General features: G+C 43.1%; 3 protein-coding genes across 3 annotated transcripts; 1 reads left to right on the top strand and 2 right to left on the bottom strand.

The window, feature by feature from the left end:
* The first annotated feature begins 1960 nt into the window (after positions 1-1960).
* On the top strand, positions 1961-6353 carry plk1 (polo-like kinase 1 (Drosophila)). Its single transcript, XM_072384728.1, has 11 exons — positions 1961-2665; positions 3079-3247; positions 3447-3591; positions 3682-3775; positions 3868-4093; positions 4246-4288; positions 4404-4501; positions 4609-4686; positions 4943-5097; positions 5228-5410; positions 5535-6353. The coding sequence occupies exons 1-11, from the start codon at positions 2303-2305 to the stop codon at positions 5727-5729; spliced, it is 1749 nt and encodes a 582-aa protein (XP_072240829.1). The 5' UTR covers positions 1961-2302; the 3' UTR covers positions 5730-6353.
* A 639-nt stretch (positions 6354-6992) lies between these two features.
* palb2 (partner and localizer of BRCA2) lies at positions 6993-14481 on the bottom strand. Its single transcript, XM_072384730.1, has 12 exons — positions 14354-14481; positions 14202-14261; positions 13941-14118; positions 12326-13738; positions 9966-11446; positions 9721-9873; positions 9297-9379; positions 8862-9011; positions 8656-8772; positions 7883-7970; positions 7614-7804; positions 6993-7529 (listed from the first exon to the last, which is right to left on the bottom strand). Exons 1-12 carry the CDS (start codon positions 14429-14431, stop codon positions 7286-7288), a joined length of 4236 nt encoding a protein of 1411 aa, XP_072240831.1. The 5' UTR covers positions 14432-14481; the 3' UTR covers positions 6993-7285.
* Positions 14482-15479: 998 nt separating this feature from the next.
* On the bottom strand, positions 15480-21638 carry LOC140305752 (retinol dehydrogenase 8-like). Its single transcript, XM_072384729.1, has 6 exons — positions 21453-21638; positions 18415-18576; positions 18129-18308; positions 17838-17931; positions 16586-16769; positions 15480-16468 (listed from the first exon to the last, which is right to left on the bottom strand). The coding sequence occupies exons 1-6, from the start codon at positions 21556-21558 to the stop codon at positions 16241-16243; spliced, it is 954 nt and encodes a 317-aa protein (XP_072240830.1). The 5' UTR covers positions 21559-21638; the 3' UTR covers positions 15480-16240.
* Positions 21639-22098: the final 460 nt, after the last annotated feature.

Genomic DNA, 22098 nt, shown 5'->3' on the forward strand with positions numbered 1-22098 from the left:
CACAAGACCTTTATGATGCTGTATATTAAATTGCTTTTTTTTTTTCAATCAAAAGTCTCAATACTGAGTGCTGGTCTTTCACCGTGACACACAAAAGGTTTAATAATGGCCTATGGTGTATAGAAAGTTTGTGAAACTTGGAGCAAGTGTGAGGAAAGGAGCCTCCATTTATTTGATTGTGAAAAGAGCTTAAGACCGATTGGTCAGGTGATCGTGTGATTTCAACAGCTGTTCTCATTTCTGGGACTCAGATTCCAGAAATTCAAGCAGGAGTGTGTACATTAGACAGAACAGGGACACACTTCAACGTAAACTATTAGAAAAAATATCATACAGAAGTTGCTGTATATTCAAAACAAGCTTGTGTCAGCTGCAGGTAAACTAAAAGACAGCAACAGCTGACTTTAACTTGAAATAGGCTCAGAAAGAAAAAGTAAATAGCTTTTAAAAAAAAGCAAACTAGTTTATCAAAAAAAAAGATACTTTAATTGTGCTCATTTAAATCGGATAAAGAAACACAGACTATCCACAAGATTTACAGATTTTTCTGTCTTTTGTTACAGGTGGCTCTGAACAGTTCAGAGAAGAACGTTTGGAAATGACTCATTTATTGAAAACTGCTGTCGTGATGTAGGTGCCACCTTTCACTTGGCATCAATAAAGTGAACTGTTAAGTTTATGAAAATGTCCTGCAGAATGACACTGTGCATTACAATGTAAAATAAATGAGGGGTGGAGGTGTACCTTTATCAGTAGATTTGATCAGAATTATTTTTCAAATTGTTCCATAGAATTAGGATTAAGAGGCCCCAAGGAAGATTCGGAACATGCTCGAGGGATTATATATCCCTTCTGGCCAGAGAATGCCTTGGATTCACCCAGGACAAGATGGCGATTGTTTCTGGGGAAAGAGATGCCTGGATTTCCTTCTTGGACCTGTTGTCTCAGGAACCAACATTGGATGAGTAGAATATAATGGATGGATGAATAAATTAATCAATAAAAATAATTAGACTGGACCCCGTGTAGGACAGACATGCCCATCTGGAAACTAATACCACTGGCACATCAGCCCCTGATTCAGCAAAACTGACAAAACCCTAAGCGTAACCCATTTAAAAAAAACACAATGTTATGACGCTAAGCTTCCTTTGTGTGGTCAGTGCCGACACGCAGAGACAAACACTAACAGGATACACTGCTGGTAACATTTTGGGAACATCCTTCCTCAAAGGTTAAAGGCTTTGTACCCTTTGCAGAACTTAGGGAACATTCTTTAAAGGGTCCCTGAAGGTTATGTTTGCTGGGATGTATTTTTGATTGGTAAAAAACACATGGGCTGGTTTGTAACGTATAAGACATCCTGCAACAGTCATTTTATGACTTCCCCAAATCCTGTAACACTTTGTTCTCCTGTTGTTGCATCCATTTTCACACACAAAAAACAACAACTGCGAATATCGTTTCAATGGACACAAATCCATAGATTTTTCGTTTATCTATCAAGTTTTGCCGTGAGACTACGATACAACTATAACTTAGTAGGCTACTTTCACTTTTGATCCTCAAGTATATTTTTAAAAGTTAAAAGTTTTAAAAGTTTTCGACAGCTACACAATAAGTAAACATTTTACACAGGGCATCAGTGGTTGTTTCATATTTAAATATAAAACGTTTCTCTTCATGAATTAAACCACGATTAAATCAACAACACATTTTGGAATTAAACCCCTTTCTGACTACATTTCCCATCAATACTTGCTTAAGGAAACAAGGGGTGACCATCACTTGTCATTTAGCCAATCACAGCACGGGATTCAACGTAGTCCTTCAGTGATTGGCTGTTTTTGCACTGAACTTCCCACGATGCTTTGCTGGAACGCCTTGGAATTCAAATCAAGCGGACCAATCAGCGAGCACAGTAACGAGCGAGGCAGCATTTTAAACTTGTATCGGTGACTGTTGTCAAAAGGCAGGACAGGACAACGCAGCAACCATCGAGGAAGAAGTCTGCCGAGTAATTTTAAATATTCTACAGGTTTTTTTGTTTTTTACTATCAAGATCCGTATGCATTATATAGTCGAATCAAAAGTTAATTAACTCTTATTTCCAAAGAGTGTTAACTTTAGTTTTGATTTAAATTCAGAGGTGTATGGGAGTAAGCTAGTTTCCAAGGCTAAGCCAACGTCGGTTGAATTAGGGTTAACAATAGTTTGACCCTGGCAGCTATCATTGCTACCTCTACTGCTGGGGTATTTTAAGCGTTTTCTGGTAAAACACCGAAGAGCACTTTAATCCACCATGAGTGCTGGTATCGCAAAGCCGGCGAATCCGTCGGGACATGTGGATCCGAAATCTGCACCTCTCAAAGAAATCCCTGACATTCTGGTTGACCCACGCACAATGAAGAGATACACGAGAGGAAGATTCCTCGGGAAAGGTGGTTTCGCGAAATGCTATGAAATCACAGATGTGGAGACCAAGCAGGTTTTCGCCGGCAAAATAGTGCCCAAATCCCTGATACTCAAGCAGCACCAGAGGGAAAAGATGACCTCTGAAATCGCTATTCACAAGAGTCTCAATCACGCGAACATCGTGGGGTTCCATGGGTTTTTCGAGGACGACGACTTTGTCTTCGTGGTCCTGGAAATCTGCAGGAGACGGGTGAGTGAGAATGGAAAGACATTTTATTTCCACTGACTACACTGTGGAGGACCAACGGTTAACACGGCGGCCTCTTCCGTTGCTCACCCCCCCCTCCCTATTACAATGTTGGGAGGCTAAAGAAAGGCCAATAGACTTCTGAACATGATCAACAGTCGTGGCATAAACGCAGTGATGCTCGACCCTTTGTTTTCTTATTGTACTCTGATTACGTCCAATAAGAAAACGTGAATATTCTCTATTTTCATCCATTTCCGATAGTACTCCTCGTGGCTGCATTGCTGCCACATATTCCCCTTTTGAATCACACAGCAAGAGATCTAAAGTGTTTCGTCACAAGTGTCCATCTATTTTCTAATCTTTTTCTTTTTATTTATCTTATGCCAGCTAATCAGACTTGTCATCCACTTTAGTCTCTGCTGGAGCTGCACAAACGTCGCAAGGCTGTAACTGAGCCCGAGACTCGCTACTACATGACTCAGCTGCTCAAGGGAGTCCAGTACCTGCACAGCAACAGAGTCATCCACCGGGACCTGAAGCTGGGCAACATCTTCCTAAATGACGACATGGATGTCAAGATAGGTAATTGGTTGAGAATTGAGTTGGCATTTCCTCCTTTTGTTGTGCCGGGTGCATAGATCAGAATGCATTATCCCATAAGTAAAGATGTTGGAGTCAGTGCTGGAGGATGGGGTCGTATCCCATCCTCACATTAGTTCCACGCTTCTGGGATAAATGCTTTCCATGACTAACTTTTGATCCGTCTGTCCTTCTTCTCCAGGGGACTTTGGTTTGGCCACTAAGATTGAGTTCGATGGTGAACGGAAGAAGACCCTGTGCGGAACACCGAACTACATTGCACCTGAAGTGCTTTGCAAAAAAGGCCACAGTTATGAGGTGGATGTGTGGTCACTTGGATGCATATTGTAAGTGCAGACCGACAAGTGCGCGCAGAAATGACAGCATTTCAGCATGTGGGTCAGTAGAAGAAGTCTTCTCCTCGTCTGTTCTTTCAGGTACACTTTGCTGGTGGGTAAGCCCCCGTTTGAGACCTCCTGTCTGAAGGAGACCTACAATCGCATCAAGAAAAACAACTACACAATCCCCTGGGTAAGGTTGTTTGATGGTGCAAAAAAGTAGTATGCTATGTATGGTGTTTTTTTTTAAAAATGTAATTTCCTCTCACATAATCTCAACTGCAGCACATCAACCCAGCTGCGTCGTCGCTCATCAAAAGGATGCTGCATGCCGATCCTGCCCAGAGGCCTACCATTGCTCAGCTGCAAGCGGATGAGTTCTTCACTACGGGCTACATCCCCCTACGTCTGCCCACCACTTGTCTCACCGTGCCCCCGCGCTTCTCCATTGCCCCGTCCACAGCACTGGAGCTCAGCCAGAGACGCCCCCTGACTGCTATAAACAACAAGGGTAACGGACCCTGCAGGGTTTCTCTCTGCAAGTGTTGGAAATAAAACTGAAATGTTGTGTTTAGTGATTATTGGAAGGATGTAAGTCAGTTTACCTGGATTAAAAAATGTTTTAACTTTAAGAATGCTAATGTTTGCTTTTTTTTTTTTCAGCCGGCACAGAGAAAATGGACATGAAAGATGAGCCAATGCAAAGGTGAGACCTTTGAAATGGAAATCATCTCTTTACTCCTTTGCATACTGGAAGGGAAATTTTGCAAAAGGGCCCTTATGTGACACTTCTGTATTGCTTTTTTTTTTAATGTATGAAGGGAGGCTGAGCCACCCGAAAGCAACCTGAAAGACCTGCTGCAGCAGCTCAACAGCATCATATCCGCCAAGCCCTCCGAGAAGGCTGTCATACGTCAAGGTGAGCAGACTTTTCAGTCAAGAGTCCTGTTCGAGTTTGTGTTGGACATTTCCCAGGTCTAGCTTTTGTGAACCCTGCTCTTAGACATCTTTTTTGTGGATTTACAGAAGAAGCAGAGGATCCTGCGTGTATCCCCATTTTCTGGATCAGCAAATGGGTCGACTACTCTGATAAATATGGACTCGGTAGGTGTTAGACTCTGATTTCATGTCTATCTGTGAGTGTTCTTTAGGTTCACATGAACACCAATGTAGGTGTGCAGAAAAGTAAATTTGACAATCATTTGTTGAGATCTAGATGAATCAACAGGCCACAGATACAGTTTGATTGATATGCTGATGGTTTGCTACTGTGAGATATGCCAGAAGGTTCAGCCGGAGAGTGTCCTGTTAAGGGCTGTGGAAAACTATCCTTATGGGCCATTTTAAATGACTTTTTCAGGCTACCAGCTTTGTGACAACAGTGTTGGCGTTCTTTTCAACGATTACACTCGTCTCATCATGTACGCTGACGGAGACAGCCTGCAGTACATCGACAAGGCGGCAGCTGAATCCTACCTGAGCGTTCGCTCCTTCCCTGCTGCTCTCAACAAGAAGGTCAGTAGTTGAACCTTCTCTTGGGCTGCCGATTTCCTCCCCTGATTCCCTACATTAAATGTCTGTCAGACAGCATCCCGCTCTGTCCGTGCAGTCCTAGATTAACTCCTCTGTGTCTCCCTCTTTCCAGATAACCTTGCTGAAATACTTCCGCAATTACATGAGCGAGCACCTGCTGAAAGCTGGCGCCAACATGGCCCGGCGGGAAGGAGATGAGCTGGCCCGGCTGCCGTACCTCTCCCTCTGGTTCAGGACAAAGAGCGCCATCGTCCTGCACCTCAGCAACGGCACCGTTCAGATCAACTTTTTCCAGGTTAGACACGAGAGACACCGCCTCCCGGCCGTTCTTCGCCTGTCCTCTTTAGCCGTTATGCACGCTTCTGTTTTTCCGTCTCATGACGCCTCACGCACAGATTCTTTCGTTTGTCCCCCCCCAGGACCACACCAAGTTAATCCTGTGTCCGCTGATGGCTGCGGTTACCTACATCGACGAGAAGCGGGAGTTCCGCACCTACAAGCTGTCTCTGCTGGAGGAGTTTGGTTGCTGTAAGGAACTCGCCAGCCGCATGCGTTACGCCAAGCTCATGGTAGAGAAACTGTTGGACAGCAAGCCTTCCCCTGCCGCTCACTAGGGCAGCTTTGCCCTCGACGGTGGGGGTCAGACGTTTGAACGAGAAAAACCTTTTAAATGTATTTTTATTAAGGGAGGCCGTGGTAATACTGCATATGCCATTTCTGAAGATGTAATTTCAGCCTCTGGTTTTTACCTTCTCCCCTGCTGTCTATATGCTCTCCCTCCAACTCTTAACTTTTTGAACACATTCCCGCTGATGGCACAGCAGACGACCTCGTATGTTCAAATGTGTCTTGGAAGCAAAGATGAACATCTGTTCAAATTCATCTTGTCAAAAGTTTGAACGTTCGCTTTACATTTTCTCTCCTTCGTTCGCCTCAGTTTGTGCACATGTTGCGTCTTCAAACTTGCATCTGTGTGGACCAAGTGTGTGTGGTGGTGGCAGCTGACACTCTGGTCTGCTTCTCTGGTTTCTGTTTTTATCTGTGTGTGGAGAAATGGACCATGTTAATGTCTTCATCATGTACATTCTTCCTGTAGTTTTTACTTGTTTTTTTAATAACAATTTTAGATCTTGTTTTCAACAAGATGTACAAACTTGTACATACTGCTGAATATGGATACACGTAAGATGGTTTAACTATATCCACGTTTAAATAAAGGTTCTCTTGAAACAGGCAAATTACAGGGGTTTAATGTGATGTTTGTGTGTATATATATTTTTATTTCTTTCTGAGCACTAAAACTGTCTAGTTTCGCAGTCTTAAGAACACAATGTCATTAAAATTGTTCAAAAAGGTTGATTTTCCTCAGATCACAACTTGGAAAGAAATTACATTAAAACAAACAGCTGATCTCATGGGTTGTTAAGTAGAGCCTCACTTAAATCACAAGAAACTGTCTCACTTGCAGTCTCTGACATAAGGATGTGGAACACTGACTACAGTTATATGGAGGAAGTGATACAGCAGTCTCGACACCTTACAAAAAACGGAAAATGATGGCAGTAAAAGTGATTATCCAATACTGCATGTGACCAGGGACAAAACATTCATCTACACACTCAGCCCCACGTAGGCTTTAAATGTGGGAACTATTTAAAGTAGATTCTAAGGTGCAGTGGACTGGAGGAAGCTTTGGTGTTATTATCTGATAACAAGTAACCATCTCAAACCTGTTGCTTTAGTTAATAAACGGTATTTTTGAGTTTGCTCTTTCTCAAATTGTTACTGGGAAGTACTTTGAACAGCAGTATTGAGAAAAAAATAAATAAATCAAAGATTTAACACATGTTTAATGGACATTTTAATACAACCTTCTTTTCCCTAAAATAACATGTTTGTGGATGAGCAAAAAGTCAAACCAGCAGCAGTAATAAAACGTTTAGTGTGTGTGATGTACGAACAGCCCAGTTTGCAGAGTTTATGTTTTTAGACAAAGCTCTTAACAAGAGGCCACCGGGCTTTGGTATGTGTTCAGTTTACAGTATAAAAACAACTGGTTCGCTGCAGTACAGTGGCTGAGAGAAAGAAACCAGGGCAGACAAATCAAGTAAAGATAAACTGAGCACAGTGTTCCAACGTAATGTTGTAGTATGTCAGGGAGACTTCAGCATTACTGAAAAAGTCCTCTTAGAACCCGTCTTCCACTCGCACTGTAACAGTGTAAAGAAACGTCTCCGTTCTGATGTCCGATCACCAGCCTGCCTCGCCCCCCCCACCGAGCCATCTGCCAGTCCTCGCCCGCAGGCGCCTCCACCAGCTTTGAAGCCCCTCGCTGCCCGAGCTCCCACACGCACGCACAGCCACTCTGACTCAGGCCCAGTACGCTGGAGTGGTCAACGTCGGCTTCACACAGCCTGCGGAGAAGATGCGATTACACAAACGTTTTCACGCGGAAACACCAACACAGGAGCCTCGCCCTCCGTCAGCCTGCATCTCACCTGCCTGACCAGGCTTCAGGCGGATGTAGTCGAGCAGCCGGGATGGACTTCCCACTCAGAGGGTTGACGCCGACCAAGGAGAAAAAGGCCGTTTTTGTCTCCTCTTCTGAAACATCTTTCACTTTCTCTACCTTCTCCTCTTCCTCCAGGGAGCTTAGAAAGTGATGCTGTAGCAGGACCAACAACACTCCCTGTGCACAAAGACCCACAGGAGTAATATCACCCAGAGCCGCAGCAACACAATCACCTTATTATAACCGGCGACTTACGCAGGAGGCGTATCCTCTGAGGCAGGCTGTGTGTGATAAACCGTCCCCGAGCGGGACTCTGCACAGCAGCTGCCCCGTCTTCACATTCCTGCAGCAAACACGGAAATAAAAACAGCTGTAAACAGCAGCAGCTGGTGAGAAGTTCTCATGTAGAGAAGTTTCCGAGGTTTCAAGTTACTCAAGTCGTATTTCTTCCCAAAGGGAAAAACGTGGAGTCTTTATCTCGATAAGTTCAACATTTAAACCTGCAACAGTTTTCTTTGCCAACGAGGGAAAAGCCAAATCAGATTGAACACAACATTAAGCTGTGCTTCAGTGGAACTGTCAAACCAAGCTTTTGAAACATTGAAAAAAAGAGAAGATGTTAAGCCTGTGTTTGGAGAGAAGAAACCACAGTCATGTCAGCTGGTTTCAAACACGCAGCTCCTCTAAAACTAGGAACAGTTCATTCTTCGTCTGATTCCTGAGGGGAAAAAAAACTACCAAAAGGCGAAGTTCAGCTTTCAGATGCAAACTGGCTCCACCGGTCCATTTTTCTTCTAGAGATGCTCACCAGTTGGATGTCACATACCTCCGTTTCTGTGTTTCTACAGTCTGAATTTTCCAAAAAGGACACAAATGCAAAAATTGTTCACTTCTCAAATAATGTATAATCTCTGCCGTCTGTTGGGATGATGGGGAGGGAGCACAAGTCATTCTCTGCCAGTAACTTTAGTTACTGCAGAACAGTGTAGCAACCAGAAGCAAAACCTCATTATCCTGATCTCACTTACCAGATGAAGAGGTGTCCACCTTCATCTGTACCAATCAGAGCATCGGAAAGTCCTTCCACAGGAGCGAGGGCCCCGACGCAAACGCCAGGAGACACGAGAGGCCGAGCAGTGGGTGAGCTGAAAGAAACAAAGAAGCAAGACCCTGAAACACCTGTGTATCCGGGTAGCGAGACGAGACACGAGAGGGTAAAAACACACCGTCTTACCTACTGCTGTCTGACAACGTGAACACCTGCAGGGTGGAACCTGCGGCCGAGTGGGAGGAGGTCACCACTCTGGACTCCGAGATCCCCACAACTGCCTGGATGACTCCGTCGCAGGCCAGCGTCTGCATGAGGCTGGAGCACGACAGCACTCTGCGCACAATAACAACACAATCCAGTTAGTCAGCGTGTCCATGAGGGCTTTTTCTTTGCCTCATACGCCTGCAACATCGCATCCAGTCAAAGCCTGATCACTAATCGCATCTCATTCCTGAAAGGTCGAGCAGCAGAAACGGTAGCAGCTCGTTTCTGTGGGGAACTCCACGGACAAGCTTTCAAAGTGTATTCAATTGAACTGAAACGTGCCCTCTTTTTGCACAAAGCCACCCAAAATGTTCAAATGCAGGGGCAGATCTCTCACAAGGGGTTTGTTCTCACCTCACTTCTCTGATTTCCAGCTGACCTAAAGTCACACACATTAGCCCAGCAGCATCTGGGACAGGAAATACGTTGATCACGGGCTGTAAACACAAAAACAAGCCAATGAGACCGTAATATTTATATTCCTCTCAATTACTGGGTCGGACCTTTTAGGTAAATTTCACTGAACATCTAAATTCTTTAAACAGCTGCCGGCCCTGTTGAAGTATCATGGTAATATAACTGAGTCAATGATTGTTTGGAGCTAAAAGGTAAACGCATCAGTTATTCAGCTCTGTCGCAACCAGACCTGGAGTGACATTTGCATGCCTTCACCTTTCAAGATTGATAGAAATGGAGCCCAGCAACTACAAACGTTCTGCATTACAGCTGCAAGTCATGGAGCTCTTGCTCATTATGGGTCGATAACACAGTAACTCGCCTCACTGAACGTCCAGGTGTGTCTTAAGCTCCAATCAGATGCTGAAGTCTGGGTCCAAAGGCACACGGCCCACTTTCCTGCTGCTGCTACACACAAACCGCCTGAGGACCCAAGAAGGCAGCATACATCCACCAGAGCACCTCCTGCTGCAGCCTGAAAAACACACACACAGAGACCAACACTCGACGCTGCACATATGCAACACTTTACCCGGCACCTTCACGCCTTCGCTCCATCTTGAATACCTTCAGCGTGTGTGTGCGTCTCATCATTTGTTTCTCTGCCACGCCCCCCTGCCCAGCTGAGCTCCGGAGCTGACGGCTGGACGGAGTTGGGCAGGTAGCTGGTTGAACTTCTTGGCAATGATCGCTTAAGGCTGGTGGCTCGCAAGAAGCCTGAACCTGACTGGACAGCGAGAGAGGAAGCAAGCTGGGGTGGGGCTGGGTGAAGGACGCACAGGGAGAAAGAGCTGGAGGAGAAAGAGCCTGTGTGGATGGGCTGTGGGGAGGAGGCAGGGTGAGAGAAGGGGCAGAGGGGGGGGGATGTGGAAGGAGGCTGCTGATGACATGGTGCGGGGTGAGTCCTATGGAGGGCAGCATTGGGCTGGAGGATAGCGCGGATGAGGGCAGGTGTGGCGTTATGATGGGGCAGGGTGCTGGAGGAGAACTCAACAAGAGCTGAGAGGTGTGCGGTCCACACATGGTCTTATTTTCTGTCAGTCCGTCTGTCAAAATGTTTGTTACTTTAGAATTCTCTGAAGAATATTCTACATTCTTGTCATTCACAGGAGACTCCGATGGATATTCTGTGTCATTAGAGGCTTGTAAAGCAGTGCAGTTGTTAGAAGGCTCCTCTGGTTTTTCCTTTCGAAGGTAATCAGAGGAAAGAGTCGTAGCAGCGTCTCTGTTTTCTACGTGAGAGTTTCCAGACCTCTGATTCTTTAAAGAATGGACCACGCCGCAACAATCGCTTTGATTAGTAGAAGCAGTCTGCTCGGCTTGATGTTCATCTGAGTGTTCTATGACACAATCATTCCCTTTGCGTACTGCTCCGTCTGCTAAGTTCTGCTGAGGCTCTGGTCTGTGAATACAGACAGATGTGCTGCTCTGGTTATGACTCCGCGGAGTCACAGTTTCGTGCCCTTTATGTTTACAGTCACAGCCTTCAGTTATCGCTTCTACCACAGAAACACATTCTGTTGAGCTCACGAGAGTCTCTGAGTCGAGGCGTTCAGCTTGCTGCTCTTCATCAGTTTCTGGAATGTTTTTTTCATCCGGCACTTCGGTTAAGGACCCGCTAATCAGTTTATCCGTAAACACGGGCTTTGCAGGCGAGTTCTGGAGATCTACGTGCTGTGGAGCTGGCTGTTGTTCTTCTTCATTTGGATGGGGTGAATTTGTGATCGTGGGCGTATAGCTGGGGGGGAAATGACGAGGCGTCAGCTGGTCGCTGCTGCCATAGTTTGGGTTAGAGCGCAGCAGGCTGCTGCGCGTGTTGCGAGACGGTGTTGAGAAATGTTCAAGTCCCGATTCCACGATGGCCTGGCGGAGCTTGTGCAGCTTCAGGGAGGCAAACTGCTCGTCTGGGAGATGGAAATCCTGTTGAATGTCCAAATACATCAAGTTGTTGCCCAGGAAGCCGGAAAACATAGAGGGGAGAGGATGAAGAGATGTCTGAGATGGTGAAGAGGAAGAGGGCAACAGGAGATTTGGCCAGCTTGAGGAGTCTGTAGACAACAAGTGGGGGAAGAAAAAAACAGGTTAGACTATGTTAAGTGGCAAAGAATTTATTGAGAAACGCACTATTTATTGTATGCACAAACAGTATGAGCGGTGATCAAACTTAGAGGATGGTCAGCTGACCATCGTGCCGTGCTCATCTGATCCCAGATCATCTGGACATTTGACTGATCTTATGTTTCGTGTGAAACTGTAATGCCAATCCGTTCAGAAAGCCCATCGATTTGTATAAAATCAGGTCGTTTTGACAAATCTTCACCAAAGCTCGTGAAAGCATTAAGATATAGACCTGGAATGTAGAACCCACTGTCACGAGTGCATTCGAGCTAAGCTGCAGGCGGAGCAACAAAAAGATAACATGTCAAACATGACCACACAGATTCGTTTTAGATTCAGTTCGTGCAATTTAAAGTCACGACTCAGCGAATCCAAGTGTGGCTCATACAAATCTAAATTTCCAACATTTTGCCATCCCAATAAATAAATAATAATAAAAAAAAAAGACCTACGCGTCTTAAAGAGCCGAAGTTTTTGGAACACATCCACTGATGGGTGACAAATTTTCGTGTCACTGCAACCTATGGCCTCTTTTGATGTCAGTCATTTCACATTTCTCACTCATTCTGCTAAACCAATGAACGTAAACATCTTGACATGTCTTCATTGAAATGCTACCAGAAATTGAAACCAGACACGTTCACCTAAATTTCAAACCATAGAGAAAAAGACCTCAGTTTTACACATGTTCTGTGAAGGAACATGCCACACAGAGCTACATGTTGTTGTTCTTTTATATCCATGGAGCTCACAAGCTCCAAACATGAAACATATCAAAGTGTCTTACAAACACGCTACATAAGTCTTACCTCTGTTCAGCTGGATGGGTTTGTTAGCTTTGATGCTGCTCTTCAGAAAGATAGGATAGACCTTCTCTAGACGTTCAGAGAGAGAACTGGACGGATCTCCGTTAACTCCAGAGGAAGGCTGAGAAGCAGTGAGGTGCATGGACGCAGGCTGGGTTTCCTTTGGTTCTAAAACAGTTTCATGCGGCCTGAGGCGGGGGTTTGCTCCGTCGTCCTTATGGAGCAACTGGCAGAAGGACAATGGAGTGCTGGTGGCTTGGATATCTCCTGAGGTTTGTTCACAACGTGAGGTTTGGGATCTCCCTCTGCCCCTGCCTCTTCTCTTCCTCCTTCCTCTTGGCGGACGAGCAGTGGCGACCATAGGTAAAGAACAAGCGTGGGAGTCCCTCTGACAAGCTGTGATGGGATCTGAAATCTCACTGGAACTCTGACTGAGTCTGGTAGATACATTGGGAGCCTGAACATGGGGTGGGTTAGGAGAATCTGGAGATGTGGATGCAGTTGTGGGAGAGAAATCTGTCTGAGTGTGTTGATCTGAACGTTCACCGGTCTGTGTCTCCCTGTTCGGTCCTCTGCCACGACCCCGACTCCTGCGGTGCCGCCCAATGCTCAGCTGGGAGAGTATGACAGCCTGTAAGTCCGGCTGGCTGTGTGAAAAAGTCATACGTCTTGTGGTTCGAACATAGTACTCTGCTGGGAATAGTAGTCCCTCGACTAATGTACAAGAGTCTAGGAGGTTCACAGCTTTCCCATCTTCAACCTTCCCATTACTTTCCTCTTTTTTCCCCACAGCCTTATTGTGATTTCCGTCACTTTCTACTGTCTCGGTTGCTTTTTGCTCAGTGTTTTCAACACCGTTCTTTTTACATGCTGGCGTCTCTCCTTGTCTTCTACTCCTGCCACCATCTCCAACTCTCTCCATCTTTATTCCATGTTGCGTGACAATTTGTCTCTTTTCTCCAGTGGTTAAAGCCACTTCGCATGATTTCCCTTCAACTTCAGTCTCTTTTTCCCTTTGCTGTTGATGCCCCTTTCCCTCTGTAGGTCCTGCTTCACTGTGTCCTTGTGTGTTCCAGTGGGTGAGCAGCAGAGAGGGAGACTCAGACTCAGCAGAAGAAAATAGCTCTTCACTTTCCACCAAAACATCTGCTCCCTTTGACTCTACTGTCCCCTCCTCTTCTTCTGTTCTGGCACTGTCCAGCCTTTCCCTCTTTTTGCTGTCTTCTTTGCCCCAGCAAGCCTCAGCACCCCTCTTTTCCCAGCGTAGGCGGCTGCGTCGTGACCGGAGGCGCAGGGCAGGGCTGGGTCTGTTACCCAATCTATCATGGCTGTGTATATCTGGGCTTTGTGGGAAAGCAGCATCAGAGGGGAGTATGAACCTGATCACCTGGCTCCTCCTGGACGTATCCGAATCTACTGGACCAGGTCAAACATGAGATCATTTGTGAATTGCATCTTACATGTCTCAATTCTAATATAATCTATATGGCAAAGCACTTCATGTGACAGCAATTGTGATCAAGGGTTGAGTGCATTATTTCTTTGTAAGTTTAGGTGTTAACACTGGAGTTACAGTATTCAACATAAGAGAGATTTATTTAGATTAAGGTCAAATTACCTTCAGTGTGCCCCTGCAACTGAGCTATGCCTTTAACTGTGGCATTGCTGGTGTTGGATACAGAAGAGGGGTTGACACAAAGGTCCGATTTAACCTCTGGGTCTCTCTGGTCCAGCTGGTTCTGCTGGGAGATCCTACTTCTGACATGCGTCCTCACAGCTTCAAAACGCTCAGCACGCTGTTATAATTGGACACGTGCATGACACAAAACTATAGCCACATTTTCCTTTGCAAAGTACTGGGAAATAGTACATATCTCACCTGTAGTCTCTGTGCTGTCTTAAGATATTCCCTTTGTAACTGTGCCAACTTCCTACGAAGCTGAGTGGGGATAACATGAATGTCAGAGGATGCACAACAAGGCTCATGGTAGAAATCACGTGGAGCTGAAGCGGAAGATAAAAGTAAATCACCTTCTCCTTGTCATCACAGTGTAGTGTTGTCCTCAGCTGCTCCTCACAGTGTCCAATATCGCCCACATTTGTGTCCATACTTCTCAGTCAGCACCACCCAGACACACAACAGACCACCTTACACTTTAACCTCTGCACTTCCGTTTATCCGTCACACACCATGGAACACAACATTAGCATATGAAAGTTAGCGCGCTAACGCCGAATTACAGTTTGAACGTAACTTTACAGCAACAGCTAAAAGTGACACTTAAATACATGCACAGAAAAACGCGTATGGAATGATAAACGTGTCACTTGCCTTTTACTTCATGTTCATAGACCTTCAGGTCAGACTTTCCAGCAACTTGTTCATAACAAGTTTGTTTTTGTGTTTGCTCAGTCGGTGATCGATTCACCTCTAATTTCCCGCGACTCAAACAGGCAGCAGCAATGGAGCCCCGATGGCTCGATAAGTGGGAAGAATATTTTTTGACACGATAACAAAAGCCCATTGGCAAGTGTCATATAACTTGCAGCATCGTACAGCTCTGCTATTACTACGTTTAGAGACGTTTATGTGATATTACCTGTAAAAACAGTCAACAAATTTAACGAAAAAGAATTATACTTATACCATATATTGTTTGCAACAATATCCCAGATGGTATTACTACTTGCGTGCACATATTATTAGTGTAATAAAGACATTTTGGCAAATATAAACAGTTGAATTTAGGAACATAGTTGATAGCCTTTAAGCTAGCTGCCCACCAGCGATGACACAGATTAAAAGTGGATCACCGGTGGGAAGAATTATTCAAGAAAATTCATAAAGAAAGGCTTACAAACCTTTTCACACCACCCTGTCAGATACATCAGTTAATTTATTTTCCATTTAGCCAAACATTTCTCTACTTGAAGTCCAAAGCAAAACGTTAGCATTTTTTTAAAGGTGTAGTTCAAGGAGGTGTAAAAGTAGCAGAAAACACAAATACAAAACAAAGTGGACATTTCACAGAACAGATGTTTTGAAAAAAAAAAAAGTATTTCACTAAAACCAAATTCAATGTTTCATTCGATAAAACATTGATGCTTTTAAAAAAACAAGTTTTGTGAAAAACGTGTTTTCTGTTTTGTTGCTGTACTTTCTGAAAATGCGTTTTCTTTCTTGTTGTCTTTCATCCAGTATTTTCACGTTTAGCATCTCTGGGCTTAACGTTCATTGCAATAATGAAACAACAAAATTCCTTATTGCAATGATCGATTTGTTTTTATTCTTAAGACCTGAGCAGGAGTCATCGTCATGACTTTCATACGCAGCCACATTTGCTGAAAGCTACCTAAAGCTCTAAAGCAGTTTCATCATAAATTACAAACTCTGATGTCCCAATAGTTTCTCAGACACACTTTCAGTATTATACAAATATATAAGTAAATATATAAATAGCTTATATTTGTTATACGTTAATTACCAGTGTGGATCTACATTTCTGAATCATATATAGTTTAACAAGTCTTGGACTGATGATGACAATGTAATCAACTGGTTTTTGAATAAGTTGTCTCATAATTGCAGACCCTACTCATTTGGCACTCTGGGTAGGTTAACAAATCTTAAAATAGGCAGTATATAAACCCAATTGGACTTTCATGATCTATCTACACATTCAACTAAAATGCCATACAAAACGGAAGGTTTACAGCAGGAAGTCTGACAAGTAATTCAACAATCTCTTTAAAGCTGTTCACATTAAATGTGTTGATATTTCTTGATTTGTGACTGGGTGGCTTTTGCAGCATGACATAGGGCAATATATGTTTTGTGATCCTCTGAAAACCAGGGCAGTGTGTAGTCCACAATTTCATATTTTATTATCAACACGGAGAAGCAAAACATTTTGGTTTTTAGTTTGGTGAAATTGTCCTTCTTCTTAGACATCCACAGGTGAGATACTTCATGGCGGTCATGCTGACGTGCATCAGAGGACCCAGGTTAAAGAGCATGTGGTAGAAAGCATGGACAGACAGGCCTCCAGTTTCATCTGCATATTTCAGCGCAATAATGGGTGTGTACAGCGGGTTGGTGAGATTACGGAAACGTGGGCTGCTTGCTTCAATCACTTTCTTGGTGCACTGCAAAGGAATTAAAGACAGAAAAAAAAAAACAGAGTTTGCCGTCAGACTTAAAGAGGAGTGATTAGCGATGTGGTCGCAAAATTGGTCGCAGTCAGTGAGCGAGTGTGACCTTACTCTGGCTATGTCATCAGGTGTTTGTCCCAGGGCCTCAAAAATGTCAACAGAAGAAGGGAGATAGACATTCTTGAAGTAATTCACTGTGTCAGGATCAGTTCCAGGATACTCCTTCTGTTTCACATCCTGAATCATCTTTGCTTCAAATTCTGTGTGCACTGGACCCGGCTCGATCATTGACAGTCTGTAGAGAGTGACATACACCAAAATGGTAGTTTTGAAATAACAATTTAAGTAAGTGACATGCAGTACTGTGCGAAAGTTTTGAGCCATCCCTCATTTCTTCATAGATTGCCTTTAAAAGATTATAAGCTTCCTCAGAAGAAAAATATAAATATATAAGGGGTGACTTAGGGCTTTAACACAATACTGTAACTTATCAAAACCCTTCTGAATTGAAAACAAAAAAAATTCTTACTATATGCAAGAATTTATGTCAACATTTGATAACTTTCAAGGCACTTCAAAGAGAAAATATTGTTGTCCTGCTCATTTGTTGGTTGGTCATCTTTTTTGACAAAGTTTCTCAAATGTTGGTCAAAAGCCAGAATCTGTAAGTTCTCTTCCTGCCCAACTATTCGGTTAACATTTTGATGTGTTTTCCGAAGTGTGTCGGCAGCTAGAAACCATCACAGGTTCAGGCAGGTCGGTCATAAAGTGACAAAGAAACATTCTGACTGAGGTGAATATAACACATAGTGCGATAATTTACAGGATGTAATTACTCAATCATCTTAGGCCTTCTTTTCCTGTTGGTTCACAAGCTTTTTATTCCAAGATTACATTCTAACATAGTAATAAAAATGCCTTTGCTTGTTCATGCAGAACAATCAGAGGCAGCATTTTGTACTCTTCTGTATCTTAGCAGACAGTGTGAAAAGACTATCAAACAGACATTGTAATACACTATGGCAGTGAGGATAAATGAAAAGTGTACTGTAAAGCAGGAGATGTAGAAGACCTCTTTTTAAATGAAAGACCATCTGCACCTCGAGCTCAAGTCAGATCAAAGTAAGATGCTTTAAAAGCACGATGAGCTGCCTGTATAATTGAAGACTTTCGATCGTGAATTTATTCAGCTCTGCCCATCAAAACATCAAATGAGGCAAAATCTTTTGGAAGAATAGTTTACATTTTTTCAGTTTCTGGAACCTTCAAAAACAGGTTTTCTATCAATTTCCCGTGAATTAGTCGCCCATTTGTGTGTCACTGTTTTGTTAATGTTGATAGAAATAGCATGCGTGGTACTCACGTGACATTAAACTTCAAAAGTTGCACAGCCAAACTCTCACAAAAGCCCTCCATGGCAAACTTGGAGGCTGCATAGACGTCATTAAACACCACCCCTGGAGAGAAGCAGAATCTGGTTTGTGGAGATCCTTAGTGATACTTAGCCTCTTCATCCATTCATGCTTTCATTTGTCCATCATCCACCCACCCATCCATGAGACTAAAGATGACAAACCTGTCATCAAACCTTTATCTCTGCAGCATTCAGTGCCACATCCCGCCTCTTCCCCTTCAAACAGCTGTTTCTGCTTACCTTGCAGTCCCATCACACTGCTGACCACGATGATGTGACCTCCTTTCCTTTTCTTCATGTCGGGCATCACTTCCTTGATCATGCGGATCACCCCAAAAAAATTGGTCTCAAAAACTTTCTTCATCTCTTCAATGGGGATGCTCTCCAACGGACCCACCAGGCCGATACCTGCATTGTTGACTGATTAGGATGAGAGGAGTGAAAATAGAGGATAGGGGAGTGGTCAACACTGCATGTTTCAGTAATCCAAGACACAGCTTGATAAAAATGTCTTTTTCTGACTTACTAAGAACATCCACGTGTCGGTCTTTGATGCCATTGATACATTGTTTGACAGACTCGTCATTGCAGACATCCAGAACAGCTAGAGAGAGAGTTTTCCCATACGCATCCCCGGCAGCTTCCACCAGCTTGTCTTTGCGTTTCAGATCACGCATTGTCGCTATGACTGTGGACAGGTGGGTGACAAGGGGAAGCAGTCAAAGATTTGAGGGCTCTGCTAGACATGTATTTGGCAAAACATGCAGCGTAGCATCTCCACCAAGCCTGTAAAAATAGAGTGGGATGAAAGGCACAAAGAACTGTCCCTTTTTTCCCTACAAGTACAAAAGTGTTTCAGCATTAAGCAAATTATTCAGTTTTTATCTGCAGTTCCTCCTCACTTCATTACACAGTCATGTTCCCTCTTTCTCCAGAGACAGCTTCAATGTTTGAGTTTGTGAATGGATTTAACAGAATGACCCCCGTCAGGGCGCTGCTGTAAGTAAATGCTTAGGCAGCCTGCCCAGGTAAATACGGCTGGACACGCTGTGTCAAATTAAGTTCATTTAGACGCACACAAGTCTATCTATCTATCTATCCATCTATCTATCTATCTATCTATCCATCCATCCATCCATCCATCCATCCATCCATCCATCCATCCATCCATCCATCCATCCATCCATCCATCCATCCATCCATCCATCCATCCATCCATCCATCTATCCATCTATCTATCTATCCATCTATCTATCTATCTATCTATCTATCTATCTATCTATCTATCTATCTATCTATCTATCTATCTATCTATCTATCTATCTATCTATCTATCTATGTTTATTTTCTATTCTAGGAATAACTGAAGCAAGAATATTCACAAAGTCATAGAAACATTAAAGGAAAGCATTCTCACATTCTTTCCATTCATTTCCTTACCTAAACCTGTGTGTATTATTTGACCTGGAATCACTTTCTGAATAACTATTTGAAATAACAGCAGAGAAATCTTGTGCCAAAAATAGAAAACAAGGTAAGGATAAACCTTAAGAAGCTCTCTGTGGTCATCCTGTTACAGCAACCACTTTACATACTAGTATTAGTCTTAACCGTTATGCTCACGTAGTGCTCACATCTCTCCCATGCTCCAAGAATAGTCCTGTTCAGCCTAGGATCCACAATCGAGCTCTACGAGCCAGGCAATAATTAGCCTAAGTGCGGCTGTGGTGCTGTTTTTAACTATTCTCTACTGTCTTAAGAGCCAGGAGGCCACACTGGAATCAGAGGGATAAGTGAACTGGGCTACAGATAGGTATAGTGAGCTTGGAGCTTTTCTTTACGCCAGACATCTTTAATTCAGACCTTAGTGATTGCGACGCACCAAAGGCTCTGATCTCAATTAACACTGATCTCCTTCGCCTGGGCTTAAAAAAACAGATCACTTATTGTGTTCAAAAGTATGCTGTGAATTCTTGTACAGTAATGCATTTGAATGGACAGTAACTTAAAAATAATGGAGGCTGGTGTATACTTAGACACTAAAAATCCATTGGAATAAGCAGAACTCAGTAGCATGGTGTTCATGCATGTGCCTGGGGATAGCTGTGATGTGAAGTTTGTTTCAAAAGTAATTTACTGGTTTCTTTTTTGTGAAGGAGCCAGACTACTGTGCCATTTGTGAGATAATGGAATCCATATCTACTGGAATCAGAGCTAACCTTTTGTGGCCAAATCAATTCAAATAATTTCAAATAAAAGAATTGGGCCAGCCAGTGTCCCATACTGGTAGTTTTGCGTTAGGTGCGATGACAATCAACAATGGAAGCTTGTGTTCACTGGCTGGTACCGTGTGGTTCTGCATCTGAGGGTCTCAGGACTTTGATAGACAGAAGCTTAATTAAGCAAACTGTCTGGGCTCTTAGGTTAACACTGACACATATGAATAAATAAATAAGTAAATAAATATTAGAGTTTTTTTTTAATATAAAGACCTTGTATTGCCCTTTAAGCAGGAAAATGGTAACGTCTGTTATACGATATGGTCTGTCCCTGTTGACAACAACTTTATTTATCTAAAGCAATGAAGTTATTGTACTTATATCAAACTGTGAATTCTATATATGATACAGACAGATTATGTGTGCTTTGATTCTGTTATCAAGAAGGATTTGGTCGTTCATGTTTGACAGCAAGCGAGGGCCTGATGCCACATTGGCTTAATTTCCTTGAGGCAAAATTTGTTTTAGTGTCTATCATTATGGTGCAGGTGATAGAACCTGATTAAATGACTGCAGTATTATCTTAAATTAGTCTAATTTATTGGGTGAGAGAAGTGATTGAGTGAAGTTTAGAGTAAGTTTGTTTAATTCTTTCGGGGTTGATATTTCAAAATGATACATATGTATATCTTTAGTAGTTTCCTTTCCCTAAGAAAGGTTCAAGTCTTATAAGCAACATAACAATTACACAGATATAAAATGTCATCTCACATGTTAGTACAACAATTTTTGGTAGCTTGTAACATGGCAGGTATGTGACATCTGTGGATTAAATCTAAAAGACATTTCCAGTGGAAGCTCTGCTTTTGAATAAATAATTCTTAACAAAGTCCACTGTGAACCTTTGACCCCATTGTGGGGATTGGAAAAAATACATTACAAGAAGTTTGCTTTTAGGTTTATGTGTCAGTATGTGAATCAGATCACTTTTATTTATGGAGATTTGTTGGAGGTTTGAAATGTAAACACTGATGGTAGAATTAATCTCACTACTGCGCAGCAGATGCTTTCAAACACAAAGTTTTACACAACCATGTCCACCATAACAACTTATCATGTAACACTATTACATCCAGTCATGATGGGATCACTTTGAGTTAACAGAGAAGAGGATAGCAGAGGATAGAGATGCGATTATTTTCACCATTTCTTATGAATAGTTCTTATATTATCTTTGTAGAGACTTGCTATCTGTTGATTACAGATTTCCCTCCCTTTATAATCTATTTATACTTATCACAGCTGGCAAACTGACAGAATTATTTATACTATACACTACATTTACCGTGATAGCGCTGCTTCTCATCCTTGGCCAGCATCACGGCCATCCTGAGGCCGATCCCCGAGGAGCAGCCGGTGATCAGCACCACTTTCTGTCCGGGACTCACCATCGTTCCGCTGTTTTCCCGTTTTGAATGGCAAACTGAGAGTCTTGCAGACCAACAGCTCTGCAGGATGAGTGGGGATCTGAAGTGAGAGCCACTGTAAGAGGATAACACAGAGCGCGAGTCACATGGACTGAGCGCACAGCCATAACGCAAACAAGGTTGAGATTATCTAACGTGTCAGTCGGTCCTGTGGTGGGTTAGTAGGCCATTAAGTAGAAGATTGCAAAACTATGTATAAACTATGAAAATATAGAACGTTTTCTTCTTTACTTTTAAAAACCAAAACTGGACCGAGCAGTGAAGAGTGAGAGAAATAAAAAGAATTGTCGTCGTCTGAGATCAAATGGATTTGGCTCCATCTAGTGGCCAGTGCCATTATTAAAGGCAAGGTCAAGATTTCACGTTTCATTCTAAGACAGTTAACTATGACTCTGTAACACTTGAGCATGATTTTTTTTTTCATTTTTGACAGTCAGTCAGACAAGTCCTCATCATGACTTGCTGAAAATATTAAACAACCGTTACTTGTGGTCATAAATCATC

Source organism: Leuresthes tenuis, unplaced genomic scaffold, assembly GCF_036924035.1.
Source record: "Leuresthes tenuis unplaced genomic scaffold, fLeuTen1.0.hap1 SCAF_4, whole genome shotgun sequence".
NCBI lineage: Eukaryota > Metazoa > Chordata > Actinopteri > Atheriniformes > Atherinopsidae > Leuresthes > Leuresthes tenuis.

What these genes read in the sequence shown, in the direction of transcription:
- palb2 (XM_072384730.1), bottom strand. Translation starts at nt 14,431, where the DNA reads ATGGACACAAATGTGGGCGATATTGGACACTGTGAGGAGCAGCTGAGG. An exon ending in ACTGTGATGACAAGGAGAAG is followed by an intron (nt 14,262 to 14,353) that starts GTGATTTACTTT and finishes ATCCCCACTCAG; the next exon opens with CTTCGTAGGAAGTTGGCACA. An exon ending in GACGCACACACACGCTGAAG is followed by an intron (nt 9,874 to 9,965) that starts GTATTCAAGATG and finishes TGTGTTTTTCAG; the next exon opens with GCTGCAGCAGGAGGTGCTCT.
- plk1 (XM_072384728.1), top strand. Translation starts at nt 2,303, where the DNA reads ATGAGTGCTGGTATCGCAAAGCCGGCGAATCCGTCGGGACATGTGGAT. An exon ending in ACAACTACACAATCCCCTGG is followed by an intron (nt 3,776 to 3,867) that starts GTAAGGTTGTTT and finishes TCTCAACTGCAG; the next exon opens with CACATCAACCCAGCTGCGTC. An exon ending in CTGCTGCTCTCAACAAGAAG is followed by an intron (nt 5,098 to 5,227) that starts GTCAGTAGTTGA and finishes CCCTCTTTCCAG; the next exon opens with ATAACCTTGCTGAAATACTT.
- LOC140305752 (XM_072384729.1), bottom strand. Translation starts at nt 21,558, where the DNA reads ATGGTGAGTCCCGGACAGAAAGTGGTGCTGATCACCGGCTGCTCCTCG. An exon ending in CTTTTGAAGTTTAATGTCAC is followed by an intron (nt 16,770 to 17,837) that starts GTGAGTACCACG and finishes CACTCTCTACAG; the next exon opens with ACTGTCAATGATCGAGCCGG. An exon ending in CACCTGATGACATAGCCAGA is followed by an intron (nt 16,469 to 16,585) that starts GTAAGGTCACAC and finishes ATTCCTTTGCAG; the next exon opens with TGCACCAAGAAAGTGATTGA.